This window comes from Stegastes partitus, unplaced genomic scaffold (assembly GCF_000690725.1).
Source record: "Stegastes partitus isolate 25-593 unplaced genomic scaffold, Stegastes_partitus-1.0.2 Scaffold697, whole genome shotgun sequence".
Taxonomy (NCBI): domain Eukaryota; kingdom Metazoa; phylum Chordata; class Actinopteri; family Pomacentridae; genus Stegastes; species Stegastes partitus.
In genome coordinates, this window is record NW_007578428.1 from 329,690 (window position 1) to 344,985 (window position 15,296).

The 15,296-nt window shown below is 41.9% G+C and overlaps 1 protein-coding gene across 1 annotated transcript in view; it reads left to right on the forward strand.

The window, feature by feature from the left end:
- Nucleotides 1-11,022, forward strand: part of cps1 (carbamoyl-phosphate synthase 1, mitochondrial) — a 66,497-nt gene extending 55,475 nt beyond the window's left edge. The window contains exons 34-37 of the mRNA XM_008290827.1: nucleotides 4,475-4,534; nucleotides 4,726-4,838; nucleotides 10,024-10,153; nucleotides 10,240-11,022. Coding sequence (XP_008289049.1) covers nucleotides 4,475-4,534; nucleotides 4,726-4,838; nucleotides 10,024-10,153; nucleotides 10,240-10,353 — 417 coding nt within the window. The 3' untranslated portion in view covers nucleotides 10,354-11,022. The remainder of the gene's footprint in view (nucleotides 1-4,474; nucleotides 4,535-4,725; nucleotides 4,839-10,023; nucleotides 10,154-10,239) is intronic.
- Nucleotides 11,023-15,296: the final 4,274 nt, after the last annotated feature.

Consider the following 15,296-nt stretch of genomic DNA (forward strand, 5'->3'; position numbering starts at 1 on the left):
CAAAAATGCAAGGATTGTTTGTTTGCTCTAAGGTAAGCAGCTATGGGTCGCCGATTACGATAGAAATGGCTCCATTCAGGATATTCAGCCAGCAACATTAACAAACTAGCTTTAAAATTTAGCTTAACCCACACGAGCAACTAATAACCAAAAACTAGCTATTGGCAACTGTTGGGTCACATTTTTAAATTTTGAAACACTGAATTTTTAAAGATGCAGCTAGCATGAGGTTTCTTTCACTGTATTGTTTGCTAAAGAACTGTTGTCATCTATTCATAGCTGATATAAAAACCTTGATTACTCTGAAGGGGACATACATCGATCAGCCACCACTTGTCTAATATTGTGTGGGACCCCCTCGTGCCACCCAAACAGTGATCCTCAGGGCATAGACCCGGGACATCTTTGGTTGTCCTGTGGTGTCTGACACTGAGACGACATGGTCGGCGGATCCTTTGGTGCCTCTGATACCTTTTTGTTTTGGTGCATTCCCCACATCATTACCTGGTGCGACCAATGAAGACAGTTGGTAACACCAGTGCTACCATTGGAAAAGTTAGTCTGGAGCCCTGCTGCATGTGTTTTACTTTTAAATAAAGACATGCACAATAGTTGTACATATAATAAATAATCAAATGCAGAGACAGTTATGCAACAATATGTTAAGGAGTTGTTATGATTATACAGTCTTACAATTAAAACTGGCCCTTTGAGGGCAAACATAACGCTTATGTGGCCCGGGATGAAAATGAGTTTGACACCCCTGCCCTAGATGCTCGATCGGATTGACATCTGAAGAGTTTGGCTGGCAGGTCAACACCTCTGGCTCTTTGTCGTATTTCTTAAGCTGCTCCTGAACAGTTTCTGTAGTGTGGTAGGATGCATTGTCCTGCATCCACATGACTTCCAGCATCCAAGGTTTCCCAGCAAAACATTGCACTGCAAATGATTTGCTGTTGTGGCTGATCGGTGTCAGCAACTGTTTCCTAATGAGTCACTACATCAACTTAAAAGGTATTAATGCTGTGCTTTCATCTCCTTTCTGCTGACCTGTTATACCTCGAGCCCAAACTGGGGAAAACATTTCTTAATGCATTCTTTTAGTGCAGCATACATTAGTTGCTTTGACGCATTTCATGCAAGTTAATTTATTCTGGTGGCGTAAACTCTGTGCAGCAACTGTGACAAACTTTCTTTTCTATAAAGTTGACACGCATCAGCGTTAGAAAGTAGTGTGTGCTGGGTTGTTGAGTGCATATTACTGGTGTGATTTCCCCTTAATGTCTCACATACAGATTAACATGCTATGAAGAACCGTGTACATACTGTATACTTTGATAATCACATGCAGCACTGGGACACAGCGAGCCTGTACACTTGTTTCTATCTCTTTATCTGTTCCTGTCTAACTCTTCTTTCTCTCTCTCTGCATCCCACTTTGTAATTCTCATCCTCTGCTTCTGGCTTCTTAATTTGCCCCAGATTTTTTCGTACAAAGTCTCCAGCTGTGTGTCAAAATTGTCCACCAAATTAGAAACCTGTACGTTATATAAGGCTTAGTAAGGTAGGCTGCAGAATACACAAAGAATATCAAACCATATCACAATGCCTTTGGTGAGACAGCATTAATTTTTAGCAAGCATACTGTTTACTAAGCTGAAGGGCACCAAGTTTGAGCAAAATCAGTTGCAAATCAGCAGCAGAAACTCACAAAGTAGTTTTCAGCACTTTCAGCGAGCGTGGTGGAATCCATTAAGTGGGTCACTTGAAGCTGATGTCTAACAACACAGATGCATTACAAAATGTTGTTTTATTCTTCCTTTACAATGTGACTGTGTTGTTCTGTCAAAAATGTGATGGCAAGTGAAAATTCTTTAGACCGCATCTGTTGAAATAATTTAGATTCTTTCATCTTTTGCACAGTGTGTTGTGTATAGATTGTGTGAATAAACATTTCACAGGACACAACGAATATACAGTCGTGACTTGATAATTCGACCCATAACAATCTGAAAACCTTGCTATCCGACAGGTTTGTAGGAAAAACGAACGGAGCCCATAAAAACAGCCTTAACATACCGACAGCCTTGGATTCTGACTCCGACATGACATTTAATGTCACCAATCAGGATAACAGCGTATTATCTGACTGAACAATCCCACAGATTGGCTACGTTCACACTGCAGGACTTGATGCTCAATGAGGATTTTTTGGGGAAATCGGATTTTTGTTGTGAGTTCATTCACATTTCCACTTAAATGCAACTTGTATGTGATCTGCTATGTGAACTTCATACAACCCAAAAGTGTCCTGCATGTGCATAACACGATGACGTCACACGCAGCGAGCACGCTCAGTGTTTGCAGAAGTAAACATGGATGGTGCCGCCGCCGCCGATGGTGGAAACAGAACTGTGACCACTATCCTAAACTAGCATCAGCAGCCAACTACTGCCTGTGCATTACAGCCACTTCCACCCCGTCAGAGCGCTCCCCCGGGGTGGAAGTGTCCCACGACCGCACAGAATATTTGGATATTCATCATTAATTGGGCCTAAATATCCAGAGACCAGAAAGTGCTTTTGGGACCTGCCCTACTAGTTATTATAACAACTATGAACAATAATTACAACAATTTCCCTGAGGTTTCCACCAAAGGGATCAATAAAGTTCTATTCTATTCTAATTAACAACTAATGAGCCTTCCAGCATCAAGCCCTCCTTGTATCTCGACCTCCGTCTTGACAATCCGACATAAAAGAAGGTTTTACATTTAGTGTCGGATTATCGAGTCACAACTGTGTATTATTATGTATAACTATATATAGGGATTAACACATATCGAACCACCACGGTCACATTTAAACAACTCACCAGTTGCAGCTAATGAGAGAGACCTGATGATACTGAAATGTGTGTCCAGCTGGGGACCCGTGGTTCATGTAGTTCCCATCTCTGTCCCTCTGTTTGCTGTCATCACTCTCCTTTCATACATTAATAGTAAAAGCATAAAATGCTCCTAAAATACTAACAACACCAACAGCACTAATAATATTATTGATATTTATTCAAATGCAGTCACAGTATCAACTGAAAATAAGCTGAAAATCCTGAAATCAAAGAAAGCAAAACTAATGTGAAATAATGCGACCTTGGCACGCGGCGCTCTGATGTCAGACCGGCTTCAGGGTCAATTTCCAGAGCCCTTGGACGGCCAAGTAAAAGCCTGCCATTGAATTGAACCTCACTTAAAATCTGAGAGAGCCTGGGAGATTGCTTTTCACCTGTGCTCCTCATCAAATTGTACCACATATTTGGCCACAAATAAGCGCGTCTGAATTTGATAAACTGCTTCTGCGAGTGGCAGGATGCAAAAGAAGATATGGAGAGAAGTCATAATCCTATTAGTACAGTCACTGCAGTAGATTCCTTCTCAGTCTAAAGTATTAGTTTGAACAGTACGTATAAAAGGATAAGGCTAGAAAATAAAATAAAGATAGCAATGTCATCCTTAAGATACACAGCTATGAGCCACACTTACATGAATGAAACTAAACCCAGATTTTTCACATGAATTTACTTTTATAGAGTGTGGATCTACACCCACAGCTGGAGCTCTACCAACTCTCTTCTGGTCTCATTCAGACGATTAACTGAGTGGATTTTTATGGAGCGGGCTCTGTGTAAATAATAATAATTAGAAATAAAAAAAAAACAACTGGAGTTTTTGGTAAGCTTGGAAATTATTCAGCCTAGGATGTAATACAGTCACTGTTTGTTGTCACAGCAAATGCATGGACTGTCAGAGAACTCTTCCATTGGCTGAGTGTGACCAGAAGACAGATGGCAAAACAGAGAGAGAGGAAGCAAATAGACGCATTTAGAACTAAAATTTAAAAAAACACACTCTTTTCTTTTATTCCTCGTACTCTGGGAACGTTTTGATTAGTTTGGATTGATAATCAGTTTCTTGCTTAACTGCATTTTTGCCAAAAGTAAGAATTTAATGCAACAAAAAGTACTGAAACTGAGGAAATGAAATTAGTGTTTTAGCACTTGGACATCATTATGTTGTTAAATTAGGAGCAACCTTGATATACCTTTATGTTTTACTGCCTCCAGTGATCCAGTCTGGACCGCATTGTTCCACATCAGAAACACTGTTTTATAGTCTGACCTGCAGCTATAAGAGCTCTTTCAAAGTTTGCCTTCTTCTCTTAACAGTTGCACATCTGTAGTCTAATTACATTTATGAATTCTCACTTTGATTTGAAAGGAGGGGGAACATGAGATGAAGACATTTTCCAACGACCTCTCAGTCGTGAACGGCACATAACGCACTTTGTTCTGTAATGGATGAACAGAGAAATCTGCATGAAAGCGCTCCTTCTGTTTCTTGTTTATAATACTCTTATGTCATTTTCTTTTTTTTTTTCCCTTCCTCCTAAAATCTGTCTGCCTCCCTCCCTTGCAGCATTCGTTCCGACCCAATTTCCTGGCTACAGCGCACCAGCTGAAAGAAGAAGGCTTCAAGGTGAGTGCTGGAAATTTCAAACACGGCAGACTAGACGTGTCATTGAAAGTCAGACATACATTTCTTTACGATTTTTTTTTTTTTTTTGGAGACCGCTTTGATGGAGCTTCCCGGTTTCTGCCCCTTATTAAAAGATTTAGAAATACTTTCCTCATTTTCCTCACACATCCTGTTGTATTTCTGTCTTCCAGCTCTATGCTACCGAAGCCACCTCTGCTTGGCTGTGTGCCAACGACGTGCCTGCCATTCCAGTAGCGTGGCCCACTGAGACGGGAGGAGACACCAGCTTGCCCAGTATTCAGAGGTTGGGGAAGTGCTCATTCATAGCACTGAACTGATGTTTAATTCTTTTGACACATTTATGGAAACAGCTCGTGTGAAAACTTAAAGCCTGAACTTTGAAGCCGAGACTTTCTTATGGTTTCCTAAGAAACTGTGAGTAACACATAAATTGTGATTCATTAGATTCAAATTGGGATATCCAATTAGCATAGGATACAGCCTTAGGATCTAAAGCCATAGCCCCTTCATTATCCCTGTAAGATGTGGACTAGATCAAAGAAGATGGAGCAGACTCTGAAGTCCGGAGGCATTGCACTGACCAGAATAAGGAGGGTGAGAAATGTTTTATATCAGAGCAATGTAAAGTCAGGTTTGGGGGAAATCAAAATTGCAGCCACGACCAACAATAAAGCAAAAGTATAACTAGTACTTTCTGTATTAATACAAATGTAGGACAACATTATCTGTCATTTAAACGTGTTGCATTCAAAATGACGCTGACTGCATTTCTTGTAGTTATTGTTGACATAACTTTAGGTCAGGGATCTCCAACTCCGGTCCTCGTGAGCTACTGTCCTGCAGGTTTTAGACTTTCCATGCTGCAGCACGGTCAGGTTACAGTTGGCTAAATATGAGATCTCTCTGTGACAGTTAGGAGCTGCGGATGTGAAGCGCTAATTAATGATAATTAATAATGAACACTGGGCTCCTTACAAGCTTACAATAACTTCATTGAGGAGTTTTCTAGATTGACAAAGTTGTCTGAAGAGCAGATCTATCAGAGTTTACGTGGATGTGAATAAATAGCAATAGAGTCAATAGCAATCGTTCCTCGAGTGTTCTGAGTCCGTGTATGAACGGAGAGCGGTGTTCTCAGACATGAACAGGCCTCCGTTGTTGATGTGTTTGATGTTGATGTGTCAGGCCACTACAAATAAGTCAAATGAAATGAAATGAAATGAAAAATACTTTTTTTTTTATCCCAAAAGGGAAATTCAAAGCACAGGAAACACTGATCACACATCAGCTTCTATCAAATAGTGTCGGACACGTCCCTAAATATAATCACCGGTGTTTGGACTGACAGCAACACTGACATATGATTGTCTACACTTAAATAAGCTTTATTTTTTAATTGTCACTGGAAAATCCAATTCCACACGGTGGCAGTTGATGAACCCGTAGCAGAGAAGTCACAGGTTCTGGCCAAGCAGGGAGGCCAATTAGAAAGCTAAAGAAGTGTCTGCACAGCTTTCCACACCGGTCCTGCCAGCTCCACCTGATGCACAACCACCGGTGCACCGCCCAAACATTCAAGGTGGAACTCTCTCTCCAGAATTGTCGTCCTGGGAGCGCTAGTATGTCGACATAAATACACTTCTTTTGGATCACGTGGCACACCAAACCAAGGAAGTCTTATTCCCTACAAAATGGTTTGGAGGAACTACATGAAAAAAAAAATGCAGCCTTTTCCTTCATTTGAATCGAGCCAGACCATCTACACGTAAGAGACACCAGCTAAACACCAACACATGCTCACTCTATGACATGAATGTTCTGACTATTATAACCTGTTGTGCATTGTTTGGGCGTCTAAGAAGCCTCTGAGAACTCCCTTTAAATTTCTTAAGCAAGACCTCTCTCACTAATTCATGCACAGTCTTAATGCACGGCTGTTTCTGGGCTAAATCCCCACTTAGCTGTGAATTTGTTCACTTGTAAGTGGTACAAACCGTTTCCTCTGCCTACGTAGAACAATCGGAGCACGCTGACTGCGACTGCAAATTCTAGGTAATGATTTTACAAACAAGTCATAATCATGCGACAGTGAAGCCATCTGGACCATATGTTTGGAAATGAGCTGGTGAAGAAGAGGATATAAAGGGGATTTAATAGGTCTGGATCAAAACAACACACACACACACAAGTGGCTGGCATCAGCTGTGCGAGGTGGCACAGAGGTCAGTTCTTTATGGGGAAGAGCGCGACCTTTGTTGTCGCCGTCTGACGTACTTTCAGTTAGAATTCAGCCCTATTTCTATGCCGTCCGTCAAAGGCCTTCAAATGAAAACGGCAATAGAAGCCAGAGCTTTTGTCTGTGTGAGTGTAAGTGTATGGGGGAGAGCAAAGAAAGAGGTGAAGCCTGTTTTTCCCTCATAATTTACTAAAAATCTGCCGTCATCTTCAACCAGGTCACAAGCACAGAGAATGGATGGAAGTCAGTTTTTTATTTTCATTCCTAAACACATCCGTTGCACATTTGCAGTGCTGGTGGGGGAAATGTGACCCCTCGGATTTAATAACCGGTGGAACCTCCTTTGGCAGCAATAACCTCAAGTAAGCATTTTCACTAGCTGTGGATCAGGAGGAATTCTGAACCTTTCTTCCTCACAGTGCTGCTTTAGTTCAGCCAAGAGGCACCGCACGCCGACACCTGTTTGTTTGAGCTGCGAACTAAACGGCAAAGTCGCCGCCGCGATTATCGAGATCCACACCGATTTATCGGAAAATCGGCAGTTCGAAAATGGCTCAACGCAACATGTACAGTTTGAAATCATCCCACGCTGATGTAGAATCACCTGTTTGGAACTTCTTTATGTCATGAAATTCATACAGAAGGAGAATAGTGATGCCCTCTTGGTAGGAGGTGAAGCCTTCCTCGCCCACTTTTCACTTCCTTCAGATTTTTTATTTTTTTTTGCTTTCACAAAACACATCTCTAGTGACTTCTGAACAAACCTTAGCTACTCTCTGTGAAAGAGAGTACCGACCCGTAAGCATGAGGTCAGCGCCGGCTCTGTTGAATGAGACCAGGATATTCTGTGGCTTCTAACTCTCTCCGACCCTTTTGCATGGACACATATTTCACAGGACAGATGTTGTCAGATGATGATGCCACACTTGTAAAATCTGTATTTTTGCGATGCAGAAACGGCTACTGCTGGTTAGCATGTAGTGTTAATGGGCTTTAGTCGCTGTTTCATACTCGTATTATCTGATTACAGAAAATATGTAAATGAGAGAGCAGCTTTATTGGAAATTTGGCTGTATTAAATCCTAATATATGTGAGATCAGAGAGAAGGAGAGAAGCACACAGACGACAGCTGACATTAGGCTGCCTTGAAACACAGAAGGCAGATGAAAACGCTGCAGCCCACTCAGTCGCTGTTTGTTTATTTTCAGATCGGTTTTTAAGTTTTCGCCCGTTCTGGTTGTCCTTCAGCGTTACAATCTCTACAGAGCTCTGACCTGTGGGCACACGATCAAAGCAAACGGTACCGTTAGCCACATTAACCATGTGAACAGATGGGAAGAGCCGGCGCTGGCTGAGTCCAAGTTGCGCTGGGTTTCACGAGAGCTCCAGCTTCAGGGGTTACTGGGGCTGCAGCCAATGGCCTCGAAACGAGAAGGCTCACGACCACCGCCGCCCTCCACCGCACTCATGTCTGAGTCTGTGTCGCCCTCAATTTCGTCTGGCCTCCGAGTTTCACTGACCGACCTCCTCCACAACCCCGTCAGCAGCCCCTCTTTGCTCCCTCTCGGCCCCTTGCATGCTGGATGGACTTTGGCTCAGAGCTGGAAGTGAAGTTATGCTTTAGGATGCCGACAGTAGTCTATTGGGTTAAAGCCTGTGTTGTTACCAGGCTTCTCCAAAAGGCAGATTTGCTTCATTTGACGCCATTCTGTAGCAGATTCACTCCAGTGTTCTGGGTTGTTGTCGCGCTGCATCACCAAAGTCTAACCTTAGAAATTAATTTTCCTCCTGTTGAAGTCGAGGTGTTCCCATCCAGAGAGGCAAATTCTGATCCTCCCTCCTCCGTGCTTCACCTTTGAGCTTTTATTCTGGCATGCAGTACCCCATATACACCATATGTACTGCTTCACTTTCCCTTCCAAGCAGTTCAGTGGTGTCGTGTCGGTGCTTTCTGGCAAAACTTCTGGACCTGTAGTGATGTTTGTTTTTTTTAATTTCATTTTTTTTTGGCGAGCAGCAGCGTGATCATTGTAGAGTCATTTCTTTCAGCCTTTAGCTGTTATTCTGGGGTTCTTTTTTCTTTCTTCTTTTCCTTTTACCTCATTGAGCATTCTGTCATCTTAGCAGGGTACCCACTTCTAGAGAAAGTGGTGAAAGCACTAAATTGTCTCTATTTACAGACAGTTTATCTGGCTGTGAACTGATAAATGACGGCGCTGCTTGAGGTTTCTTTGTGGCCTTTTACAGCTTTATACAAATCAGCAATTCTTGATCGCGAGTCTTCTGAAATTTTCTTTGTGAGACGCGGTTCACATCAGCAGACGCCTCTTTTAAAAAGCAAAATGTCTGAGTGTTTCTTCTGAGTCGAAATAACTCCAGCTCACATGTCCAATCTGGATTTGACTACGGTTTTGCTCACTTCTCCCTTTAATTAGCCTTTTGCTGTCTGAAATTAAGCGTTTCCTGTTTTAGGTCAGTTAGGATTACCAACATTATTTGTATTTGCTAAACACCAGGATAATGAGAGAGAGAATTTTTTATTATTATCTTCAAAGTCAGACGTTCACATACATTTCTTTAGTATTTGGTAGCGTTGCCTTTAAACTGTATGACTTGGGTCAAACGTTTCGGGTTTCCTTCTACAAGCTTCTCACAATAGCTTGCTGGCATTCTGGCCCATTCCTCCTGACAGAACTGGTGGAACCAGGTTTGTAAGCTGCCTTGCTCCACACACCTTTTCAGCTCTGCCCGCAAATTTTCTCCAGGACTGAGATCAGGCCTTTGTGATGGCATCTCCAAAACACTGACTTTGTCGTCCGAAAGCTACTTCTAGATTTTCCCACATCCCAAGATGTAAGAAACATATTAGCAATAAAGAAGTTGTGGTCAAAACATCGCTCAGTCAATCCATCCTAATCTACCACTCTCTACGATGTTTTGGTTAGTCAGAGGAACATGTTTAGCTAAATAAATTCCCAGATGCTTCACTCAGTGTGGCAGGACGTCACATTGTTCTGGTGATACGATAACATATCTCTTTCTTTCTAAATGTATCATTTTCAGTTTTTAAAGACTATTTTCCTGCAGGGGTTTATTAAAGTTCTTCCTTTTCTCAGTATCAAATGACTCCATGACTGAATCAATTCAGCAATGAAAAAGTTACTAATCAAGACATGATTATGGACTTCAGAGCAGTACAAACATTTTACCTTAACTGTTATGTTTCTATAGACTGATCAGTGAAGGCCACATTGACCTGGTGGTCAACTTGCCCAATAACAACACGCGCCACCTGAAGGCCAACTTCCTCATCCGCAGAATGGCCGTCGACCACGGCGTTCCCCTGATCACCAATTACCAGGTGGGTAAATGTCACGATATCAGTGAAGAACGGGGGATACATTTACATTCAAATGATGAACTTCTGCTTGTTTTTCTGTGTATCAGGTGGTGAAGCTGTTCGCTGAGGCGATTCGCTACGCGGGGGAGCTCGACACAACCAGCCTCTTCCACTACCGGCAGAAAGAAAGGCAACAAAGAGGGGCTAGCCAGCAGGCCTAGAGCTCGTTCCCGGTCCTTCCAGCCCTTTGGAAGACAGCCGTAGAAAGTGGGAGCAACATTTTTGTAGGACAGCTAATTAAAAATTCCTTATTTTCCTATTCTGTAATGTCAAAAATGTGCTCAGGTTACTTCAGTGGCACCAGTTTTAGTCCGTTAGGCGTCACCTCGGCCAAAACACAATAATTAACAAGGCATCTTAACATTTTTTTTACTATTGTTGTCTATCAAAGTATCTAAGAGATTGTAACCTGTTGCCAAAAAACAAAAGCGTGGTTTATCCACCAGCATGTAGATGTTATTTGAAAAGAGCTCTTACAATTGTTAAAGTCTTCAGTTGACTGTGGACCAGGTTGTCTGCAGATATCTCCCTAAAGGTCAGAGTTCAAACAGGAACATCCTGAACAACTAAAAAGACTACACACTTGATTGGAAAAATCATCAGCCAAAGAGATATTTACCAACCTGGAAGTCAAAAAGTTCTTACATTTCTGGTAAATAGGGACCCTTTACTTAGAATTCTAATCCCTGTGTGTGTGTTTGGCCAAAGGACTTTCTGATTATGTGATCTTGTTAAAATTGTTTTGACGCCATTCAATACTTAAATGGTGCTACAACAATTTATAAGTGTACTGTCAAACAAAACTATACTGTCTGCAACTGTGAAAATGACTGTAGATGCAATATTAAAAAAGAAAAAAAAAAAAAGAGTAAGAAGGAACTTTTTTTTTTCTTCAAGGGCTCCAACGTGGAACAGTAGCTTTGAAAACTGAAGTTTGTGACAGCTGCTCTGTTCATATATTTGGATTTGTATATACTGTGTGTTTCATACTGCATTCGAACCTGCTCTGCATTTTAATACATCACGCTGCAAGTGCATTTAACGCTGTGTTACTGTTACATTCTGTTGTTTTTTTGTGTTTGTGTTACATAAGAATCCACTAACGCACAGTGAAGTCTTCCTTCACATTATGTCCGCTGTGTGTGTGTGTTTGTGTGTGTTTGTGTGTGTGTTCGGGACATGCATTAAAATCAGTTCCCTCCCACACCGGAGCTTTTAAGAGTCTATTCACACACAGCACAATACAACTGTATGAGCACACGAGATGGTGTACAAGTTTGGCACAAGAGGTCAATAAAATAAAATAAAACTAGACAGCGTCATGGTTCTGTGTTCTGTGTTTACTGTGTCGAAGGGCGTCAATCAGTGAAGTCTATTAACGCCAACAGGGTGCATACAGAAACAACAGCACAACCTTTATCAGAATCTGATCAAAACTCAGGTTTCTTTTTCAGTGTAGCTACAATACAAAAGCTACAGCCTTGTTCAGCCCAGTGGGTTGGTGCTGAAATGCAGCTTTTGCAAAGTGGATCTAAGCTACATTTAGAGGTGGTTCGAAATGCTACTTCTATCAGAGTTCCACAAATGTGTGTCTGTCAGGATGCTGTGGTCGGTCAAATCAGGTTCCAAGGTGTCTTTTGGGTCACTGAATGCAACACACAACTGCAACGTCAAATCCAGAGGGACCAAAGTGCTGAGCAGAGTCTGTGCTGCTGCTGCTAGCACGGTGCAATGGAGAACAACATGGAGAATAGATGATGAAATGTGTCAAAAGTTCCAGGACCGGTGTCAAACTACAAACTAGGAGTTCTCCCCTTCAGACGATCAACCAGCCGGTCTACACAGAGATCCTGTTTGCTTCGTTCAGTGCAGAAGAGGCGAGAGTTGTGGCAGGACGAGTCGTGGCTGCTTCACCATGACAACGCCACTGCTCACGATGAGCATCCGACAGTTCCTGGCTGAGAAGAACATCTCCGTGCTGGAGCAACCTCACCTGGCTCCATGGGATTGTTTCCTCTTCCCCCAACTCAAGGGGGTCATCATGGGGACCAACTTGGAAGACGTGGACGACATCAAGATTGCTGTGACGATGGAGCTGCAGAGGATCCCAGAAGAATCCTTCCAGGAGTGCATGGCGGCGTGAAGGCAGAGAGGGCTGGGGAAGTGTTTTAGACTCCAGGAGGATTACTTTGAAGGGGAAAACTTGTAGTTTGTAGTTTGGATGTGAAATATACCTTTTGTGACACCAGTCCTGAACCTTTTGTGACACACCTCGCATATTGTCTGTTGGCATTTTCGGGGCTCACTTCTGTAGACAAACTGGAAGCAGCCAAGCAAAGCAAGACACTTCATTAACGGAAACACATCTGCATTGGAACGTCATGACACCAGCGTGTACATAGTTATTGATGCACATGTCATTGCTACAGAAATCCATGCAGATAGGTTGTTATGTGACAACACAAATCCACCCTGAACACTTAAAAATAACAATGCAAACAGTTTGTCCTGCTTATCTCATTTGAAAAACAGCTCTCAGTCACCTGCAGTCTGAATAAAGCATGTGACTTAAAGATGTAAATTACAGCTTTGCATCGAAGCACAGACTTCCTGTAGCACCAGAGACTGTGAAAGTACATTTGAATCACTCATACATACTGTATGAGTATAATCACGCCATAGGTGGAGACACAATTTTAGCCCAGCTTAGGGTGTCATAGAAAAAGCTCAGGGCTCTGTGCTGCTCTTTAAAGGTCCCAGGTTGTGGAAATGCATTTTGTGTTTGGGAGGTGTAAAATAAAATCTGGGAAAATATGAAGTTGCTTACCGCGCTCATTCCTCGAGCCACCCGCACCACTAGAAGGGCCTCCAGCTTTACGAGCCAGTAAGAGCTTTTTTTTTTAGTTTCTACACTAAAACTAGATAACCAATAGTCGTCGAGCTAAAAAAAACTGCATAGTCCGTTTTATAGGCCTCCGAAGACTGCTAGTATCGATCCGTCTACACATCCATGAGAACCTTCCTCCAGCTCTTTGACCCTGTTGTGTATAAATATATAGTATAGTCCTTAAGGTTTAAAATATAAAAGAAGTTACATATATGCACATAATTATGAAATGTCTCCTTCTTCAAGCAACAGACTGAGAAAAAGACGGAGGAAAAGAAGTCCATACAAGGATGCAACTACTCAGTGTGATGAAGATGGGCCCTAATCAGTTGTTTTGTGAAATGACCATGCATCATGTGACTTAGAAGTATAAAGAGGGGTCAGAGGGAAAGGGAAGTGGTCTTGCTCTGTCTGATGCGACCCAGAGCTCTGTAATGCAATATTCAATGTATAATATAACTGATTGATTGAGACCGAACTGAATCTTATCTCATCTTTAGAAACAAACACGTGGAGAAAGACAATTTCTCCAACAACCCACACTCAAGTTTTCAGCTTCTAGGCAACTCAGGATATTCTTTTGTTAAGCAACATCCACTTCATATACCTATCGTGTTAATGCAATGCACAGATAGCCCAACCCGCTGTGACTCTGAGAGGAGAAAAGGAGTCGGAGAGATTATAAAGCAACAGGAGCACTTTGTATTTACATTTTAAATGTGGTCTTACTGTTACTATATCTGTCTACCAGAAGACAACACTGCTTCTTTCTGTTTCAATGGTGAGACATACTCACTACAACCACTAGCGATGTCTTTTTATACACAAGTGCACTTCCTGTAATAAACCTAGCTGCCAATCTGACAACATGCCAATCTGTGAGGAAGGCCTGCATTTCTCAATCGGCTGTGTTTGGCTTCAGTCTTGGTGTGAAAGAGCGAGTGAAGGTGAGAAATCTAAATATATTTACGATTCCCACTGAAAAAATTCCACTTTTTTTTTTTGCAATCTTTCGCATGACTCCCACACACACACAGAAAAGATCGAATTCTGTCTAAGCAAAATCTGAATTCCTGTTCAGTTGAGCTAATTCTACCTCAGCAGCCCAGGGCCATCAGGAGTCACGATTCACTGCAGGCACAGTAACCAAGCAACAGGGCTGCATGCGGTGTTGGTTGCCGACAATAACTCCCAGGTAGACCCCTGTGTCTCGAGCAGTATGTCTGCAAATCCTGCTTTGATTAAAGTGTAGTGTTGTTAAGTTTAACCTTACTCTGTTATTATGAAAAATTGATGTTTTGTTTTGGGTCTGCTGGCTTTGAACTCGCCGGGAGTGCACTAATGTGTTAGCTCCTATATGAGAGCGAGATCGTCTTTGGGTGAGCAAAATTAAAGAAATGACTGCGAACTGAAAAACTAACAGAACAGCTCTGTGTGCTGGCAAGTTTAATGTTTAGTGAAAGACTTCTAGAATGATTCCAGTGCATGAGGAGACAGGGAGAAAACGGGGAGGATGTTTTGGGGTGGATAGAAATTGTCAAAGCTGGTAAGATTTAAAACTCCAAAACAAAGAATTTGTCTTTGGTGGGAACTGCAGCTACAACAACCGGTTGCTCCTGGGTTTATAAGTCAAGTAAGCAAACTTTAGCCAGAGTTAAGGGCAGGACTGTCTAGACCAGAGCCAAATGGACCCATTAATACTTTTATAAGGGCTGTCACCACAAGGACAAAATAATAATGTGAAAACTGGACATTTTTAAAGGACAGGGGAAAAAAAGAATTTTAAATAAAATACAAAACTGAAGTAAAAGTTGAGCGATTAGGAAAGTTTTATTTTCACCAGGACTTAACTGTGCTATTGATTTTTAACATGAAAATATTATAATAGCTAAAGAACATTAAAAACATAAAACTAGGGATCGCCAGTCAATATTCGTAAAAGAATAGTCATTAAAAAAAGTGGGATTATATTTTGTGAGGAAGCCATAGATGGAACATCAAAGATGGTGGCCGTGATGTGTTTGTAGGACGACTTTTTTAAAGCCTCTAGTTCAGAATTTGATCTCACCATCTTTTGAAACCAGACGTAACAAGCTGGCAGTAAAGGTTGAAACTTGTCATTTACAAGGTATTTCCATGCTAGTTTATCGTCTCTTTTACCCTTAATGGAAACATAATTAGAATTAAAGCCGCAAGCAGCGATGGACGGGTCCTCGC